The following is a 19,360-nucleotide window of genomic DNA, read 5'->3' as shown; positions in this document are numbered from 1 at the left end:
ACTGATCTCAATTTACAAAATAAACCATTGGGCTCACCAATCATACCTCACCAATGTATATATATTCACAGCAGGGGCACAATCATAAGATTATCTCAGCACAGGAACATTCTATTACACTTTCTGTCCACCTACTTTTGGACCACCCTGTATATATTTTGTCATGAGCTTCACTGTGTTCACATAGACAGTATATAGTTATAATTTTGTACTTTATTGTCTGCGAGTGTCTGTATACCCAATTGGGTTAATATTTATTGCACAATGCACTTTACCTTATGCACTCTTATACTGGATTTGAGCAATGCATGATTGGTGAGCCCAATGGTTTATTTTGTAAATTGAGATCAGTGTCTTTTTATGGCTTTATCTGCTGGCCCCGGATGTCCACTATGCCTGGGCATTTTCTTCCTTTATATATAATTTTTGGTGTTTTCATCTTTCTTTAATAAAATGAATAATACTATTATATTTGACTAGGTGTCATATTTATAGGTCTGTTAAATTAATTTATTTGTTACAAATAAAGAGTTGATGAGAGTGATGACTAAGTGATCTGGAATCAGTTAGTCATTTAGTCTAGTGGACGTGTGAAGTGTCCATGTAGTGAGTTCTAAATCTAGATATTAGAGTGAGTCCTTTTATCAAAGACGTGAAGATCCTTATAAGCTTGAATTTACAGATCTTTCTGTGTCCTTCTTAAAAGTGAGTATTAAAATTCATTACGTGGACACTTCACACCTTTACTAGACTGACTCCAAATCACTTAGCCATCACTCCCACCACCTATTCATTTGTAACAAAAACCTTAATTTGATTACCTTGGCTTATCTTTAGGAGGTATTATTATCATTATTTATTTTAGAGAACCATTCCATGTGCTGTAGATGAGAAGTTGTTACATACAAAACACAAATATAAATTACAATGATCAAACTAACAATGACAGACTGGTACAGAAAGGAGAGGGCCCTGCCTTTGTGGGCTTGCAATCTACCCGATAATGATACAGTATGTTTGGGGAATTCTGGAAGCTTTGGTGGTGGTGAGGAGCCAGCGGGGTTATTGCAGGCTGTAGGCTTTCTTGGAGAGATGGGTTTTCAAGTTTCGTCTGAAAGTTCTGAATGTGGTGGATAATTGGATGTGTTGGGGCAAAGAATTCCAGAAGATGGGGGATACTCGGGAGAAATCTTGGAGGTGATTGGGTGAGAAACGTACAAATGTGGAGGAGAAAAGGAGGTCTTGGGAGGACTGGAGGTTAAGTGAAGGAAGACATTGGGAGATTAGTTCAGAAATACAGTGGCTTGTGAAAGTATTCACCTCCTTGGCTTTTTAACTATTTTGTTAAATTGCAATCTGTGTTTAAATATTTTTGTAACCTGATTTGTGTGTGATGCATCACCACTAAATAGTCTTAGTTGGTGAAGTGAGAAAATATATGCATAAATTAAATTCATGGGATCAAATAGCTAAAAACTGGAATGTGCATATGTATTAACCACTTTTGCTTTGAAGCCCCTAAAAATTTCTGGTGCAAGCAATTACCTTCATAAATCACATTATAAGTGAAAGGAAGTCCACCTGTGTACAATCTAAGTGTCACATGAGTGTTAGTATATACACACCTTTTCTGAAAGGCCACAGAGGCTGAAACACTATTAAGCAAGTAGCATCACTAACCAAACAACACCATGAAGTCCAAGAAGATCTCCAAACAAGTCATGAACAAGTCAGAGCTGGGTTATAAAAAATATCCCAATCTCTGATCATCCCCTGGAGCACCATCAAATCCATTATAATCAAATGGAAAGAACATGGTAGAACAAACTCTCAGCCCAGGCAATGTGGAAATTAATGAGAGAGTCAGCACAGACAACAAAGGTAATCCTGAAGGAGCTGCAGAGTTCCCAAGCAGCGCCTGGAGTATCTGTCCATACGTCCACAATAAGCCGTTGACTTCATAGAGGTGGCCTTTATGGAAGAGTCGACAAAAAAAAGCCTTTATTTAAACACAAAAATTGTAGGGCTCATTTTGAGTTAGCCAAAAGACATGTGGGAGACTCCCCAAATGTATGCAGAATGGTGCTCTGTTTAGATGAAACAAAAAATTTTAAATTTTTGGCCTCCAAGGTAAACGTTATGTCTGGCGCCAAGCAAAAACAACTCATCACCCCAAGAACATTATCCCTACAGTGAAATATGGTGGTGGCAGCACCATGCTGTGGGGATGCTTTATGGCAGCAGGGACAGAGATAATGTTCCTAGTTGATGAGAAGATGGATGGTGCGAAATATACAGATATTCTTGAGCAAAACCTGTTTCAGTCTGTCAGTGAATTGAGAGTGGGATGGAACTTCAGCTTCCAACAGGAAAGTAACCCAAAGCATACTGCTAAAGAAACACTTGAGTTGTTTAAGGGGAAGCATGTGAATGTTTTGGAGTGGCTTAGTCAAAGCCCAGACCTTAATCCAGTTGAAAATCTGTGGTCAGACTTGAAGATTGCTATTCATCAGAGGAAGCCATCTAACTTGAAGGAGCTGTAGCAGTTTTGCTTTGAAGAATGGGCAAAAATCACAGTGGCAAGATGTGGAAAGCTCATAGAGATTTATCCAAAGCAACTTGCAGCTGTAATTGCTGTAAAAGGAGGCTCTACAAAGTACTGACTTTAGGGGGTGAATAGTTGTTCAGACTGAAGTTTTAAGTCATTTTGTCCTATTTGTTGTTTGCTTCACAATAAAAAGAAAAACAAATGTTCACAGTTATAGGCATGTTCTTTACATAAACTGGTTCAACCCCTCAAAAAAAAACTGAAATTCCAGGTTGTGAGGTAGCAAAACACAAAAAATGCCAAAGGGGTAAATACTTTTGCAAGCCACTTTATATGGAGGATTCAGATTATAGATGGCTTTGTAGATTAATTCCAGCAGTTTGAATTGGATATGTTGGGGAATTGTGAGCCAATAAAGGGACTTGCAGAGGGGAGAAGCCGAGGCGTAATGAGGAGAGAGGTGGATTAGTCAGGCACCAGAGTAAAGAATGGACTGGAGAGATGTTAAACTGTTAGAATAGAGGCCAAAGAGGAGGATATTGCAGTAGTCGGGGTGAGAGATGATGAGGGCATGCACTAGCAGTTTAGTAGATTCATAATTAAACAAAGGATGGATTCTTGAAAAAAATTTTAGTTTGATGTGGCAGGAAGTGGCAAGAGCTTGGATATGTGATTTGAAGTACAGGGCAGAGTCAAGGGTTACTCCAAGGCAGCGGACTTCCAGTACAGGGGAAAGTGTGATAACATTTATTGTGATAGATAGATCAGGTAGGGGAGTTAGGTGAGATGGAGGAAAAATTATGAGTTTAGTTTTGTCCACATTGAGCTCTAGGAAATCAATGGAGAAGAAAGAGGATATGGCTGATAATAAATTTGGTATTCTGGACAGCAGAGCAGTGTCATCTGGGCCAGAGAGATAGATCTGAGTGTCATCAGCGTTTAGATGGTGCTGAAAGCCATGGAACTTTGTGAGTTGTTCCAGGTTAAAGGTATAAATTGAGAAGAGTAGGGATCTCAGGACAGAGCCTTGAGGGACGGCAACAGAGAGGGTGGGAGGAGGTCATATGGGAATGGTAGACACTAAATGTGAATTGAGTGAGGTAAGAGGAGATCCGGGAGAGGACAAGGTCTTTGAGTTATCATCACCCCATCTTTCCCATGCACAAATGTCCTGCTGTAACATCTCTTAAATGTTGTGCGTTTAACATAGTCATTCATTTATAAACCTGCTAGATGAAGGAGCCTCTGTGCTCTGAAAGCTTGCAAATATTTTTTTTTTTGGTTAGCCAATAAAGGTTCTCTCCTAGAATATTTTTTGTCTTTTTGGGGCACAAGAATATTTACATCACTTGTACTATTGATTTATGAAATAAAAAATAAAACAACTGTTACTCTTTGAATATTTATCTGTTGTTAGCTTTAGATTATTGGACATGATGAAATGCTTATGCTACATTAAATAGACCCTGTCAAGTACCTGTACAGATTTTGTTATTATTATGGATTCCATATACATAAATATAAAATATTAAACTGGGAACTTTAGTTATCACTTGTCAAAATAATCAAGATCGATAATTTCTTCTTGACTTGTTAGGGCAGTAAATCTGGAGCACAAGTAATCAGACATTAAAATTTAGACTAAGAGAAAGCTGGAGGTTTTTATTTTTTCATATACACAATGCCTACAATACAAATGACTGCTGCTTCTCTTGTTCTTTTTTATTAAGTGACTATGACATCGTCAATAATAGTGACATTTAGCACTGTAACAGTAACTAAAGCTTCTCTTACAAGGAAATACTGGATTGTAACAAATCATGTGATGTATATGTAATTTGATTTCACCACTGTTCAATGTTTCTTTCTTTTATTTTACTTACAATGGCATATTATAGACAATAAAAGGTAAGCTTACCTGCCAATGGAGGATGATACTCCAGATCAATCCTAGTGTCAGCTTGTGATTCCCATCCACTATGTCTGAGCTGCCAATATTTACCAAATCAACCTGTACAAATAAATGAGACCATAGTAAATAGCACAAATATTAGCCCAACAATTGGTGAGCAGAGTAGGCAAAAAAACAGCAATCCAGGGATTATTTTTTGTTTTATTTTATGCCGTTCACTGTGTGGTAAAAGTGTTAAGACAGCTTTATTCTTGTAGTCAGTACGATTACAGTAAAATCACGTTAATATTTTGCCACTTTTACACAATAAAAAAATGAGAAAAAATAGTTTTTGTATCACTAAATTCTGAGAACAATAGCTTTTTTACTTTACTACTGAATGAGCTGAGTGGAGGCTTGCTTTTTTTGTGGGACAAGATGATGTTTTCTATTTACATTTGATTTTTTTGATCGGAGTTAGTCCCATTTTTTGTTCAGTGGTATGATAAAAAAATATAATTTTTGCCATGTTTTTAATAGATTTTTTTAAGGTGTTCACTAATTATATGTAAGTGATTAAATAGTGAGACAATTGCATACATCTGGTCATCCTGGACGTGGAGATACTAAATATGTTTACTTTTTTGTTTTCGCATAAAGTATGCATATTTATTGGTGTAATATTTTTTCACAATTTTTTTTGGTTTAACATAGCTGGCTTACCAGGAGGTCATTATTTCACCTCTGTCTGCACTCACCTCTGTCTGCACTGACTACCATCATCTCCTGTTGATCATGTCTTAGTGGAGCCCCCACTCTCTCAACCTTCTGAATGCCATGATCATTACTGATCATGGCATTTAGTCTTAAACAGCAAGGGCTCGACTATAAGTTAAGCTGACCTCCTAATGGCATTTCTGCGAGCACAGCTCCTGTGCCTTGACACTTGCCAAGAGATACCATTATATCTATTTCCAGGAACACACTTCAAAATAGGGCTTACCGATACGTCAAATGTTGGGAAGATCCTTTATAGGTTCATGCTATATAATACTTTGGCATACAATTCAAAGAAAGAAATATCTGCAATGTTCTTTAACTGTAAAACAACTGTGAAAAACACCAACAAAATGCCAGAAAAAAAACATCTCCTACTCTTTGATGACTCTGTGGACTATGTGCCAGTGTGCACAGCAAAGCTTAAAAAGTAGATGTCATAAAATAGGACCTCTTAGCATATTACACATGTTGCAGTTCCTAAAAAATATAGCTCACCTTTCAAATTTTTCATGGTCCAAGCTAGTCTTGCAGATAATTATGTACCATATATAATTTACATGACTACTGCAGCCAATCACTGGACTTGTCACATGCCATGCATATCTCATCACCATTGTGGAAAATGATTGACTGCAGCTGTACAAATGAATTACATTATGTATCATGTTATGTTTCATGCATCATGCTTGCTATCAGGCTTTTTCTATAAAATCCGAGAAAACCTCTTTTATATTATTTGCAATAAATACAACAACCTTTATATGGTATTTCTGCATGAAAACTTGTCCCATCCAAAAAACTGTAGCACTCCAAACATATCCATCCAACTGTAAGATGTTTATTTCCCCAAAACATGTGCAGCACTTCAATCATTTTATGACTTTATCAAAGAACTGTGTCGGTTGAAACATATTATTAAATAATGCAGCCATTTTGGCCTTCACATGTAACAAGTGAGCCATTTTTATTCAAGATTTTTGACAAGATAATCCAGGTTAGTTTAGCATTTCCATAAGGTTGCAAGGATTTATTAACACAATTTATGCCATGCAAGCTGAAAATAAGTTCCTTTGAAACCGATAAATCAATATACGATATTACTTAGAAATATCTAAAGCAGTGCCCCAGAAAAGTGGTGAAATATATTAAGCCATTCAACATTTATCTTTTATGTGTAATCCTAGGAAACAGAAACTTTCTTAGCAAATAATCTCATTCATTTGAATTTATCTTTGAGGAAAAAGTTGATAATATATGAAAAACTAACTAAATGTTCTACAAGGTTATTTATTATTTCACGATAGCTAAAGTTTATAGTAGAATAAAAGTGATGACTTATTTACACCATTGACTTTAGCTGCCTCCTTAAACACAACATGAATAGAAAAGTATGGAAATGCAACGTGCTTTCTAACCTCCATTTCAATGTTAATTTTTTCAAAGTCAGACAAGGTGTTTTACTCCTTCTCTCTAAATTCTTTGAAATGTTACTGTATTTTATACAAAAGTTCCCAGAATTACTAATGAGCGAATCTGTTGATTTGGCGTATCCGATCAAATTTGGTTAGGAAACACAATTCAGATTCAATTCATTTGCAGCAAATCAAATGTTCTTTACTTATACTCAGGTCTCTCCAGGAAAACAAATAAAGATACACTACCTTGCTTTGACCCTTCTTTTCTTGTCCTGTCTGCCTCTTCCTGTCATCTTCGGCCCATATGCAGTTGACTAGACCTCAAAACTTCATGACGTCGGAGCGACACGACATTGACTATGCTTCAAACAACGTCATGCCATTAAGGACATCTTCAGGCCTAGTCAAGAGCAGAGGGGCTAAAGATATCGTGTTTCAAACCAGACTAGTGTGGATGCTTGAAGACCAGATCAGAGCACAGAGGGAATATTTAACTGGACAAGTGAGAACCGAGGCACGGTGAATTTGTAAATTTTTTAATTTTTTACCTCTCTCCAGCTCTTTAAAATAAAAAAAATGACAACCACTAGTTTGCTAGTTTCACTCAAAGTGAAATTATAAACAAATAGGATGAGCTCAAATTCAATTTGCTTGTATCTAACCAGATTATTTTAAGACCTGTATGTAACTTTATCTAATAATAAAATAGCTTACCTGTACATGTAGTTAACTTACAGCACATACATAGATTATTTCATTTATCAATGCTGTTTTTTAATAGAGCATTCCATTTTCTCTCTGCAGCTCCTTATATTCTTTATAATCATAATGAAGCACATAGATTTAGGTCACTGACCAATGATATTAGAGACTGTTTTTTCAAACAACTTGAAACAACTGTTTCATCTTCTTGTAAAATTAGTAAATCCCTTCCCAACATAGAAAATAATAGTATGACCTCTGTGAGATGTGGTTGTATGGAGCAGTCTCAGGAATTGAGCCTGTAAAATACCTGCCAGATGTCGGCTTTGTTATATAGCTGGTAACATGTTCTAACAGCAGCAGATAAAACTAGCTTCAATAAATGCTGTTTAATCATTTAAATACTAATGTTAATCTCTGTCAGTATTATTTAAATAGAATAGTTGCCGGTGCGTTGTTGCTAGTGCATTGTCATGGCAGCTATGGTCATGCTGAAGGCCTCGGTCACTGCTAACTTAGTCCTCCTGTGGCTGGGCTTCACAGGAGAGCATCATTTTCACTATATATTGCAAAATCCTTTAGTACTGCAGTATATAGAGTGGTCATGCAAAGTCTAGACACCCCTGTCAAAATGCCAGGTTTTTGTCAATTAAAAAAAATCATACAAAGAAGAATCATTTCAGAACTTTTTCCAAGAGGCCTACAGCCACATTAAAGGAACTGCAGAGAATTCTGACAAGTACTGGTTGTGTACGGCATCATTTTCTTCATATTTCTGGCATGTGGATTAGGGTGGCAAGATGGTAGCCTTTTCTTACAAATAAAAATATATGAGCCTGGCCATGCTGTGCCAAAACCTACAACAATTCTGCCAAAAGCATGTGGGAAAAGTTGATATAGTTTGATGAGGCCATGTTTGAACTTATTGACCTTATTCCAAAGTCAACACTAAGCATTAGCAAAACAACACCGTATCCACCGTGTAGCATGGTGGAGGCAGTGATATGCTTTTGGCCTGTTTTTTGGCAGCCAGAACTGGGGTTTTAGTCAAGGTGGAGGGCATTATGAACAATTCCAAATTTCAGCAATTTTGCGTCAAAACCTTCAGGCCTCTACTAAAAAGCTGAAGATGAAGGGGAAGGTTAAAGTTTTGGAATGGCCCAGCCAGAGCAGAGACAGGAATCTAATTGAAAATCTGTGGGTGATCTGAAGACGGCTGTACACAGGAGATGTCCTTGCAATCTGACAGATTTGAAGCAGTACTGCCAGAAATAATTGGCAAAGACTGATAATTCTAGATGTTCCATGTTGGAGTATTCCTAACCAAAAGGACTAATATGCTATCATAAATTTAAAGGGTCCATCAGCATAGTATTAGATTAACCCTTCACCTCCAAGCCTGTTTTCATCTTCCTGACAAGGCCAAATGTTACTATTGTGACCAGTTGAAATTTATATGGTTACAACTCTGGAATGCTTTAATGTATCCCAGTGATTCTAAGATTTTTTTTCACAACACATTGTACTTCATGTTAGTGGTAAATTTAGGCTGATATTTTTTGCATTTATTTGTAAAAATATTGGAATTTGGGCAAAAATGTTGATAATTTTCGCAATTTTTAAACTTTTAATTTTTATGCCCTTACACCAGATAGGTATATCACACAAAATAGTTAATAAATAACATTTACCACATGTCTACTTTACATAATCGTCATATTTGAAACATAATCTTTTGTGTTAGGAAGTTAGAAGGGTTAAAATGTTATCAGCAATTTCTCAATTTTCCAACAGAGTTTACAAAAACAATTTTTGTAGGGAACACATCACATTTGTAGTGACTTTAAGGTCATGACTTTGAGGGCACTATATAACATAATACCCAAAAGTGACATTATTTTAAAACTGAACCCCTTAAAGTGCTCAAAACCACATTCAACAAGTTTATTAATACTGCAAGTGCTTCACAGAAACTAAAAAAATGTGGAAGGATAAATAAAAATGTTACTTTTTCCCTCAAAACTGTTGATTTAGCCCCAAATTTTTAATTTTCACAAGAGTAACAGGAGGACATGGACCATAACATTTGTTGTGTAATTTCCCCTGAGTACGCCAATATCCCATATGTGGTGAAAAACTACTGCTTGCGTGTACGGCAGGACTCGGAAGGGAAGGAGCACCATTTGACTTTTGCAGTGCAAAATTTGCTAGAATAAATAGCTCACGCCATGTCCCATTTGCAGAGCCTCTTGATGTGCCTAAACAAAAGAAAACCCCCACAAGTGATCCCATTTTTGAAACTACACCCATCATGGAACTTATCTAAATGTGTGATAAGCGCCTTGAACCCACAGGTGTCTCACAAAATGTTATAACGTTGAGTCATGAAAATAAAAAATATATATTTTCCCACAAAAATGTTGCTTCAGCCCCAAATTTTACATTTTCACAAGGGTAAATGGACCATACAATTTCTTGTGTGATTTCTCCTAATAATATTGATACCACATATGTGGTGGGAAACCACTGTTTGGGCGCTCGGTTTGGAAAAGAAGGCACACCATTTAACTTTTGGTGCCCAAAATTGGCTGGAATAGATATCGGACGCTATGTCACATTTGCAGAGCCCTTGATGATCCTAAACAGTGAAAACATCCCCATGTGACCTCATTTTGGAAACTACACCCCTCAAGGAGTTTATCTAGATGTGTGGTGAGCACCTTGAACCCACAGGTGCTTCACAGAATTTTGTAACATTTTCCCGCAAAAAAGTTGGTTTTGCCCCAACTTTTTAATTTTAGGGGATGACTATTTGTCTTATCTTATCTTAATCAGAAACCCCTATACTAAACACCTCCACTGGTGAATAACTGTGCAGGAACCTTGGACCCAACCTACCACCAAGGACATCTATCCCCTAGCTTGTGACTGTTATATTTATACTTCTTATCTTTTAATCTATATAAATAAATTATTTTTAAATAAATAATTACCTTTCTACCTGATCCTTTTATCTTATCCTTTAGCCCAGCGCAAATACCTTTTTACTTATATTTAACATTCAGACAATAGCCTATGTCTCCTGACCTATTGAAAATAGACATCTGGATAATTAAGATTAAATACTGTGTTGTCACACCCTCCATAACTGATCCTATTTTACATACTACACACCTAATAAATTCATTGAGGGGTGCAGTGAGCATATTGACACCATATGTGCCTTTCCCGTATTTTTTTACCATTGGGTGATAAAGAAAGAATGAGTACATTTTCATTAAAATGTTGACTTAACCCCAAGTTTTTAAATTTTTTAAGGACTACTAGGAAAAAATGGACCTCACAGTTTCTTGTGCAATTTCTCCTAAGAGCGCCAGTACCCTACATGTAATCAACAAATACTTTTCAGGCACAGTGGAAAGTTCAGAAGGGAAGGACAGCCATACTAAAGTGCAGATTTTGTTGTTATTGTTTGTGGGTGCCATGACCCACCGGAAAAGCCCCTGAGATGCCAGAACAGCAGAACCCTCCCTTAAATGACCCTATTTGACAAACTACACATTTCAAAGAATTAAAGGAGCTGTCCATTACTATTGATAATGCCCCAATGTATTTTTATGGTGGAAATAAGTTTTTTTCTAAATACCTTGTGCTGCTCTAACCTGTGAGTGGCGCTATTGCTAATCGCTCACAGGCATCACGTGATCCCCGGCTGCAGCCGGCTCTGTCATCCACTGATGTCGCGTCAAGTTCCAGCTGCAGCCAGGCATGACTCAGTGCTGCACTCCCTGGTGAGTGATGGGCTGTGGGTGGGGTTTCCCCGTGCGTCACTGCCCAGCATCCACCGCGCACTTTCCCACTCCTCATTCATTGGGAAAGTGCGTGGTGGATGCTGCGTGAGACGCATGGGGTAACACCACCCACAGCCCAGCATCCACCAGGGGGACTACGTCACTGATGTCACGCCTCACTTGACGTGATATCAGCAAAAGAAAGAGCCGGCTGCAGCCGGGGGTCACGTGATGCTTGTGAGCGGCCAGCGATAGCGCCGTTCACAGGTAAGAAAGACAACTAAAGGTAATTACTAGTGTTGATCGAGCATGCTCGACACTGCTCGGTACTCGCCCGAGCATCTCACTACTTGGGATGTTCGACGAGCACCGAGCATTTTCGGGTTACTCAGGTGGGAGCTCCGGTCTCCACCCTGCACGTTTGGCGCTCTTTACAGAGCCAATGAGCATGCAGGGATTGCCAGCCTGTCATTGTAATGCCGCAGCCATGTTGTTTGTGGGCATTACAGTGATTGGCTGGCCGCACAGCGTCACCTCGAGTATTTAAAACAGGGCACCACCATCTTGGACACAGTCGCCTAGGATCAGACAGTGTAGGGTCAGTGCTGCTGAGTTAGGGAGAGATATATAGTGCAAAATAGGTAGTGTAGGGTCTCTAAAGCCTGCCAAATCAAACAAACAGTCCTTCTCAGGACTAATATCCATCCCAGATATCAGGCAGGCAGGCAGGCTGTATAGGAGACGCAGTGATTATACCAACAAACAGGGCATTACAGTCCTGTGTGCTCCTGCTGGTCAAATTGCTAGACTTATCGCTCTGTCTCAGGGTCAGGAAAAATCCTTTTTTTTAAAACTAAATCCTGTTTTTATTTTTTTCCTCAGTCAGACTGTACAGATACGCGTCTTATTAACCTTTTGGTATTCCCCCCCCCAAAAAAATAAAATTTAGTGTGTCTGTGACTGTTCAGACACCAATATATCTGTTTAAAAGAGTCTGGTGTAGGCCAGATAACTAGAACTTTGGTTTTGCAGCTCTACGGTTCAAATCTCTGTACTATCCAGCTTTTGGCTATTTTTCCGAAAAAAAAAAAACAGTAATAAAGTCTCGCTGACTGTTCAGACACAGATATATCTGTTTAAAAGATTTTGGTATAGGCCACGTAACTATATCTGTGGTTTTGCAGTTTCATGGTTCAAATCTTTGTATTATCCAGCTTTTGGCCGTTTTTCGGTAAAAAAAAAACAGTAATAGTGTCCCCCTGACTGTTCAGACACAAATATATGTTTAAAAGATTCTGGTGTAGGCCACATAACTATAACTGTGGTTTTGCAGTTCCACGGTTCAAATCTCTGTGTTATCCAGCTTTTGGCATTTTTTCCGTAAAAAAAAACAGTAATAGTGTCTCCCTGACTGATCAGACACAAATATATCTGTTTAAAAGATTCTGGTGTAGGCCACATAACTATAACTGTGGTTTTGCAGTTCCACGGTTCAAATCTCTGTATTATAAAGCTTTTGGCCGTTTTTCCATTAAAAAAAACAGTAATAGTGTCTCCCTGACTGTTCAGACACAAATATATCTGTTTAAAAGATTCTGGTGTAAGCCACATAACTATAACTGTGGTTTTGCAGTTCCACGGTTGAAATCTCTGTATTATCCAGCTTTTTGCTGTTTTTCCGTAAAATAAATCAGTAATAGTGTCTCGCTGACTGTTCAGACACAAATATATCTGTTTAAAAGATTCTGGTGTAGGCCACATAACAATAACTGTGGTTTTGCAGTTCCACGGTTCAAATCTCTGTATTATCCTGCTTTTGGCATTTTTTCCATAAAAAAAACAGTAATTGTGTCTACCTGACTGTTCAGACACAAATATATCTGTTTAAAAGTTTCTAGTGTAGGCCACATAACTATAACTGTGGTTTTGCAGTTCCATGGTTCAAATCTCTGTATTCTCCAGCTTTTGGCCGTTTTTCCGTAAAAAAAAACAGTAATAGTGTCTCCCTGACTGTTCAGACACAAATATATGTTTAAAAGATTCAGGTGTAGGCCACATAACTATAACTGTGGTTTTGCAGTTCCACGGTTCAAATCTCTGCATTATCCAGCTTTTGGCATTTTTTCCGTAAAAAAAAACAGTAATAGTGTCTCCCTGACTGTTCAGACACAAATATATCTGTTTAAAATATTCTGGTGTAGGCCACATAACTATATCTGTGGTTTTGCAGTTGCATGGTTCAAATCTCTGTATTATCCAGCTTTTGGTCATTTTTCCATAAAAAAAACAGTAATAGTGTCTCCCTGACTGTTCAGACACAAGTATTTCTGTTTAAAAGATTCTGGTGTAGGCCACATAACTATAACTGTGGTTTTGCAGTTCCATGGTTCAAATCTCTGTATTATCCAGCTTTTGGCCATTTTTCCATTAAAAAAACAGTAATAGTGTCTCGCTGATTGTTCAGACACAAATATATCTGTTTAAAAGATTCTGGTGTAGGCCACATAACTATAACTGTAGTTTTGCAGTTCCACGGTTCAAATCTCTGTATTATCCAGCTTTTCGCCGTTTTTCCGTAAAAAAAAACAGTAATAGTGTCTTCCTGACTGTTCAGACACAAATATATGTTTAAAAGATTCTGGTGTAGGCCAGATAGTTAGAATGGTGGTTTTGCAGTTCCACGGTTGAAATCTCTGTATTATCCTGCTTTTGGCATTTTTTACGTGAAAAAATAAGTAATAGTGTCCCCCTGACTGTTCAGACACAAATATATCTGTTTAAAAGATTCTGGTGTAGGCCACATAACTATAACTGTGGTTTTGCAGTTCCATGGTTCAAATCTCTGTATTATCCAGCTTTTGGCCATTTTTCCGTAAAAAAAAACAGTAATAGTGTCTCCCTGACTGTTCAGACACAAATATATGTTTAAAAGATTCTGGTGTAGGTCACATACCTAGAACTGTGGTTTTGCAGTTCCACGGTTCAAATCTCTTTATTATCCATCTTTTGGCCGTTTTTCCATAAAAAAAACAGTAATAGTGTCTCGCTGACTGTTCAGACATAAATATATCTGTTTAAAAGATTCTGGTGTAGGCCACATAACTATAACTGTGGTTTTGCAGTTCCACGGTTCAAATCTCTGTATTATCCAGCTTTTCGCCGTTTTTCCGTAAAAAAAATCAGTAATAGTGTCTTCCTGACTGTTCAGACACAAATATATGTTTAAAAGATTCTGGTGTAGGCCAGATAGTTAGAATGGTGGTTTTGCAGTTCCACGGTTGAAATCTCTGTATTATCCTGCTTTTGGCATTTTTTACGTGAAAAAAACAGTAATAGTGTCTCGCTGACTGTTCAGACACAAATATATCTGTTTAAAAGATTCTGGTGTAGGCCACATAACTATAACTGTGGTTTTGCAGTTCCACGGTTCAAATCTCTGTATAATCTAGCTTTTGGCCATTTTTCCGTAAAAAAAAAACAGTAATAGTGTCTCGCTGACTGTTCAGACACAAATATATCTGTTTAAAACATTCTGGTATAGGCCAGATAACTAGAACTGTGGTTTTGCAGTTCCACGGTACAAATCTTTGTATTATCCTTCTGTAGCATCGGCGTCCCTGCCTCCTGCTAGGCAGAGACGCCGTTCCCCTCACCTCCCTGCTCTGTCCTCGGCGTCATCCTCCCGCGCTGCTGGCAGTGCTCGCTGCTTCCCTGGCACTGTGCTTAGGGCGCGCGCGCGCTCCCTCTCTCTTAAAGGGACCGCGTGCGCCATCCTAAGGAGTCCCCGGCCAATTGCCAGTGGAGCTCCCATATATAAGGCACCTCCTCCAAAATGGAGGTGCCCGAGCAAAGTTGTTGCAAGCCTTTCACCTCTGCTTCAGCCCTCAGGTCCCGTTGCCAGTCTGTTTTCCAGCTCTGTCTACCTGCTTGCATTGCCTGCGGTCCGACAGTCTGTCTACCAGCACCTGCCTGATACCTGCCTGATACCTGCCTGATACCTGTCTGAGACCACCTGCCAGACAGCCGAGAGACTCTTACCCTGCCGTCACTTGCCGTGACCACCTGCCAGCCAGCCGAGAGACTCTTACCCGCTCACCTGGGAGTGCTCACCTGCTATCCGCCTGCTAGCCTACCTGGAGGCACTGACGTCACTTGCCGTGACCACCTGCCAGCCAGCCGAGAGACTCTTACCCGCTCACCTGGGAGCGCTCACCTGCTACCCGCCTGCTAGACTACCTGAAGGCTTTGCCGTTAATTGCCGTGACCACCTGCCTGTCTAGAGACTCTTACCCTGCTGTCACTTGCCGTGACCACCCGCCTGTCAAGAGACTTTCCCCGTCACTTGCCGTGACCTCCTGCCCTTCTACCCAGAGACTGTTCCTGTCACTTGCCGTGTCAACCTGCCCGCCTTCCCTGGGAGCCACCCGCTTCCTTACATGGACTGCCCCTTTGTATAGTAGCTCAGAGGTTCCACCTCCCAGACCCGTTACACCTTCTTTTGGCAATTTTTACGTAAAAAAAACCCCAGTAATAGTGTCTCCCTGACTGTTCAGACACAAATATATCTGTTTAAAAGATTCTGGTGTAGGCCACATAACTATAACTGTGGTTTTGCAGTTCCACGGTTCAAATCTCTGTATTATCTAGCTTTTGGCCTTTTTTCCGTAAAAAAAAAACAGTAACAGTGTCTCGCTGACTGTTCAGACACAAATATATATGTTAAAAACATTCTGGTGTAGGCCAGATAACTAGAACTGTGGTTTTGCAGTTCCACGGTACAAATCTCTGTATTATCCTTCTTTTGCCATTTTTTACGTAAAAAAAACAGTAATAGTGTCTCCCTGACTGTTCAGACACAAATATATCTGTTTAAAAGATTCTGGTATAGGCCACATAACTATATCTGTGGTTTTGCAGTTCCATGGTTCAAATCTTTGTATTATCCAGCTTTTGGCCGTTTTTCTGTAAAAAAAAAACAGTAATAGTGTGCCCCTGACTGTTCAGACACAAATATATGTTTAAAAGATTCTGGTGTAGGCCACATAACTATAACTGTGGTTTTGCAGTTCCACGGTTCAAATCCCTGTATTATCCAGCTTTTGGCCGTTTTTCCGTAAAAAAAAAACAGTAATAGTGTTTCCCTGACTGTTCAGACACAAATATATCTGTTTACAAGATTCTGTTGTGAACCACATAACTATAACTGTGGTTTTGCAGTTCCACGGTTCAAATCTCTGTATTATCCAGCTTTTGGCCGTTTTTCCATAAAAAAAACAGTAACAGTGTCTCCCTGACTGTTCAGACACAAATATATCTGTTTAAAAGATTCTGGTGTAGGCCAGATAACTAGAACTGTGGTTTTGCAGTTCCACGGTTCAAATTTCTGTATTATCCTGCTTTTGGCATTTTTTCTGAAAAAAAACAAACAGTAATTGTGTCTCCCTGACTGTTCAGACACAAATATGTCTCTTTACAAGATTCTGGTGTAGGCCACATAACTATAACTGTGGTTTTGCAGTTCCACTTTTCAAATCTCTGTATTATCCATCTTTTGGCCGTTTTTCCGTAAAAAAACAGTAATAGTGTCTCACTGACTGTTCAGACAAGAATATATCTGTTTAAAAGATTCTGGCATAGGCCAGATAACTATAACTGTGGTTTCGCAGTTCTACGGTTCATATCTCTGTATTATCCTGCTTTTGTCATTTTTTACGTAAAAAAAAACAGTAATAGTGTCTCCCTGACTGTTCAGACACAAATATATCTGTTTAAAAGATTCTGGTGTAGGCCACATAACTATAACTGTGGTTTAGCAGTTCCATGGTTCAAATCTCTGCATGATCCAGCTTTTGGCCATTTTTCTGTACAAAATAAAAAAATTGAGTGTCTCGCTCAGTGTTCAGACACAAATATATCTGTTTAAAAGATTCTGGTGTAGGCCAGAGAAATAGAACTGTGGTTTTCCTCTTCCACGGTTCTAATCTCATTTTTGTTATCCTTTTTCCAATGATTTTGTGATTGTAAGCTCTTTTACTTCATTTACAATGGGCAAAGCGCGTGGCAAGGGACGTGGAACTGGACGTCCTAGTGATCGTGTGTGTAGAGGATGGGGCCGTGGCCAAGGTGAAAATGTGCCACAACCAACAGCCACATCTTCTCGCTCCCACTTCTTGACCGAATTACTAGGGAAGCACACTACAATACCAGTATTGCGAACTGATCAGTGTGAACAGGTTATTAATTGGATAGCAGATAATATTTCCAGTTACCTGGGCACCACCACCTCCGGTCTGTCTTCCACACGGTCAAATTTTAGTAGCCGTGAGCCTCGACCACATAGTCCTCCTCACCCTGATGCTCCTTCCTCCCATCATCCTGAGTGTCGTCAGACAGCAAATGATCCCACACTTGGACACTCTGAAGAGCTGTTCACTGGCCCATTTCCATATTTGTGCCCCTCGCCTGCTCTGCTCGAAGTGGTGGAAGAGGAGATCCCATGTAGCTATGCCCAAATATTTGAACAGCCACGGCCGGAGGAAGTCGACGCTGGCAATTTGTCTCAAGAGGTGGACGATGACGACACACAGTTGCCACGAAGTGAGGAGGAGGATCGTGGTGCGCAAGTGGAAGAGGAGGAGGTGGTGGATGATCTAGTAACTGACCCAAAGTGGCAGGAGGACACGCAGAGCGAGGCAAGCAGCACACAGGGGGAGGGAGGCAGAGTACCCCAACAGGCAGAAAGAAGCAGTGTGGTGGCCACACACAGAAGGCGGGCAACAGTTCCCCGTAACACCAACACGAGTGATGTTGCCAGTACAAACGGTAAGTCTTGCAGAGTCTGGAATTTTTTTAAAGACTCTGCTGATATAACCCCAAAAAGGCCATTTGTACCACTTGCCATACTAGCATCAGCAGGGGTGACAAAACTACCAGCCTAACCACCACCAGCATGATCAGGCACATGTCAGCAAAGCACCCGACTTTGTGGGGCGAACCCCAGGGTCCACAACCAGTGTCAGCGGGTGTCACCTCTGCTTCTTCCTCTGTTGTGCATGTAAGAGAACCCCCTGTTGTGCGTGCAAGTCAATCCCCTGTCCATACTGCATGCAAAGATGCCACCTCCTCTCAGTCTTCACTTGTTATGGTAGTTTCTCAAGAAACAGCATCAACGTCCACGTCCACATCCCACCGCAGCGTTCAATTGTCCATATTCCAGACCTTTGAACGAAAGTGCTAATTCGCAGCCAACGCCCCACAGGCCACAGTCCTAATTTCTCACATTTCACGACTGCTTGCATTGGAAATGCTGCTTTTTAGGCTGGTGGAGACAGAATCCTTCCGCAACCTTATGGCGGTGGCCGTCCCTCGGTACTCGGTCCCCAGCCGACACTATTTTGCCCGGTGTGCCTTCTCCGCACTACACAAGCACGTGTCCCAAAACATCTGCCGTGTCCTCAACAACGCAGTTCCTGGGAGAGTCCACCTGACAACGGACACGTGGACAAGTGCTTGTGGCAAGGGACGGTACATCTTCCTGATGGCACACTGGGTAAACATAGTGGAAGCTGGGACCCATTTGGACCTTGGGATGGAACACATCCTCCCCACACCGAGGATTGCGGGCCCTATGTCAGTCAGAGTTGCCCCCACGTGTACAGCTCCTGCGCATCCTCCTCCTCCTCATGTTCAGCCTCCATCTCAGATATTACCACATCAGTTACAAGCTGGAAGCACTGCAGTACTGCTTCAGCCAAGCGGCAACAGGCTGTGCTGAAACTCATAAGCTTAGGTGATAAACCTCACACTGCTTGTGAGTTGTGGACAGCTGTGAAAGAGGAGGCAGATCTGTGGCTGAGACCGCTGAACCTACATCCAGGCATGGTCGTGTGTGACAATGGCTGTAACATGGTGGCAGCTCTGAGGCGAGGCGAGATCACATACGTACCATGCCTGGCTCATGTGCTTAACCTCCTGGTTCAGCGGTTTCTTAAATCGTACACTGAGTTGCCAGATCTGCTCGTCAAAGTACGCCGCCTGTCAGCTCATTTTCGCAAGTCGGTTACAGCTTCCGCCGCCCTTCCTGTGTTGCAGCAGCGTTTGCAGCTTCTGGCACACCGACTGGTGTGTGATGTCCCCACACGTTGGAACTCTACCCTCCACATGTTGCAAAGGATTTGTGAGCAGAAGAGAGCAGTTGTGGAGTACCAGCTGCAACAAGGCCGTCGATATTCAG

At 40.2% G+C, this 19,360-nt stretch overlaps 1 protein-coding gene across 11 annotated transcripts in view; it reads right to left on the bottom strand.

Moving 5' to 3' along the window:
• The window catches only part of DMD (dystrophin), a 3,940,859-nt gene that overhangs the window by 3,026,881 nt on the left and 894,618 nt on the right, over positions 1 to 19,360 (bottom strand). For all 11 annotated transcript variants that reach the window (XM_073664716.1, XM_073664719.1, XM_073664714.1 and 8 more), the window contains exon 5: positions 4,467 to 4,559. In XM_073664716.1, coding sequence (XP_073520817.1) covers positions 4,467 to 4,559 — 93 coding nt within the window. The remainder of the gene's footprint in view (positions 1 to 4,466; positions 4,560 to 19,360) is intronic.

The sequence above is a fragment of the Phyllobates terribilis genome, unplaced genomic scaffold (genome assembly GCF_046119375.1).
Source record: "Phyllobates terribilis strain yellow unplaced genomic scaffold, ASM4611937v1 Scaffold_2__4_contigs__length_985480577, whole genome shotgun sequence".
In the NCBI taxonomy this organism is placed as follows: Eukaryota; Metazoa; Chordata; class Amphibia; order Anura; family Dendrobatidae; genus Phyllobates; species Phyllobates terribilis.
Note: the sequence above shows the minus strand (reverse complement) of the source record. Positions and strands in the feature narration are given on the sequence as shown.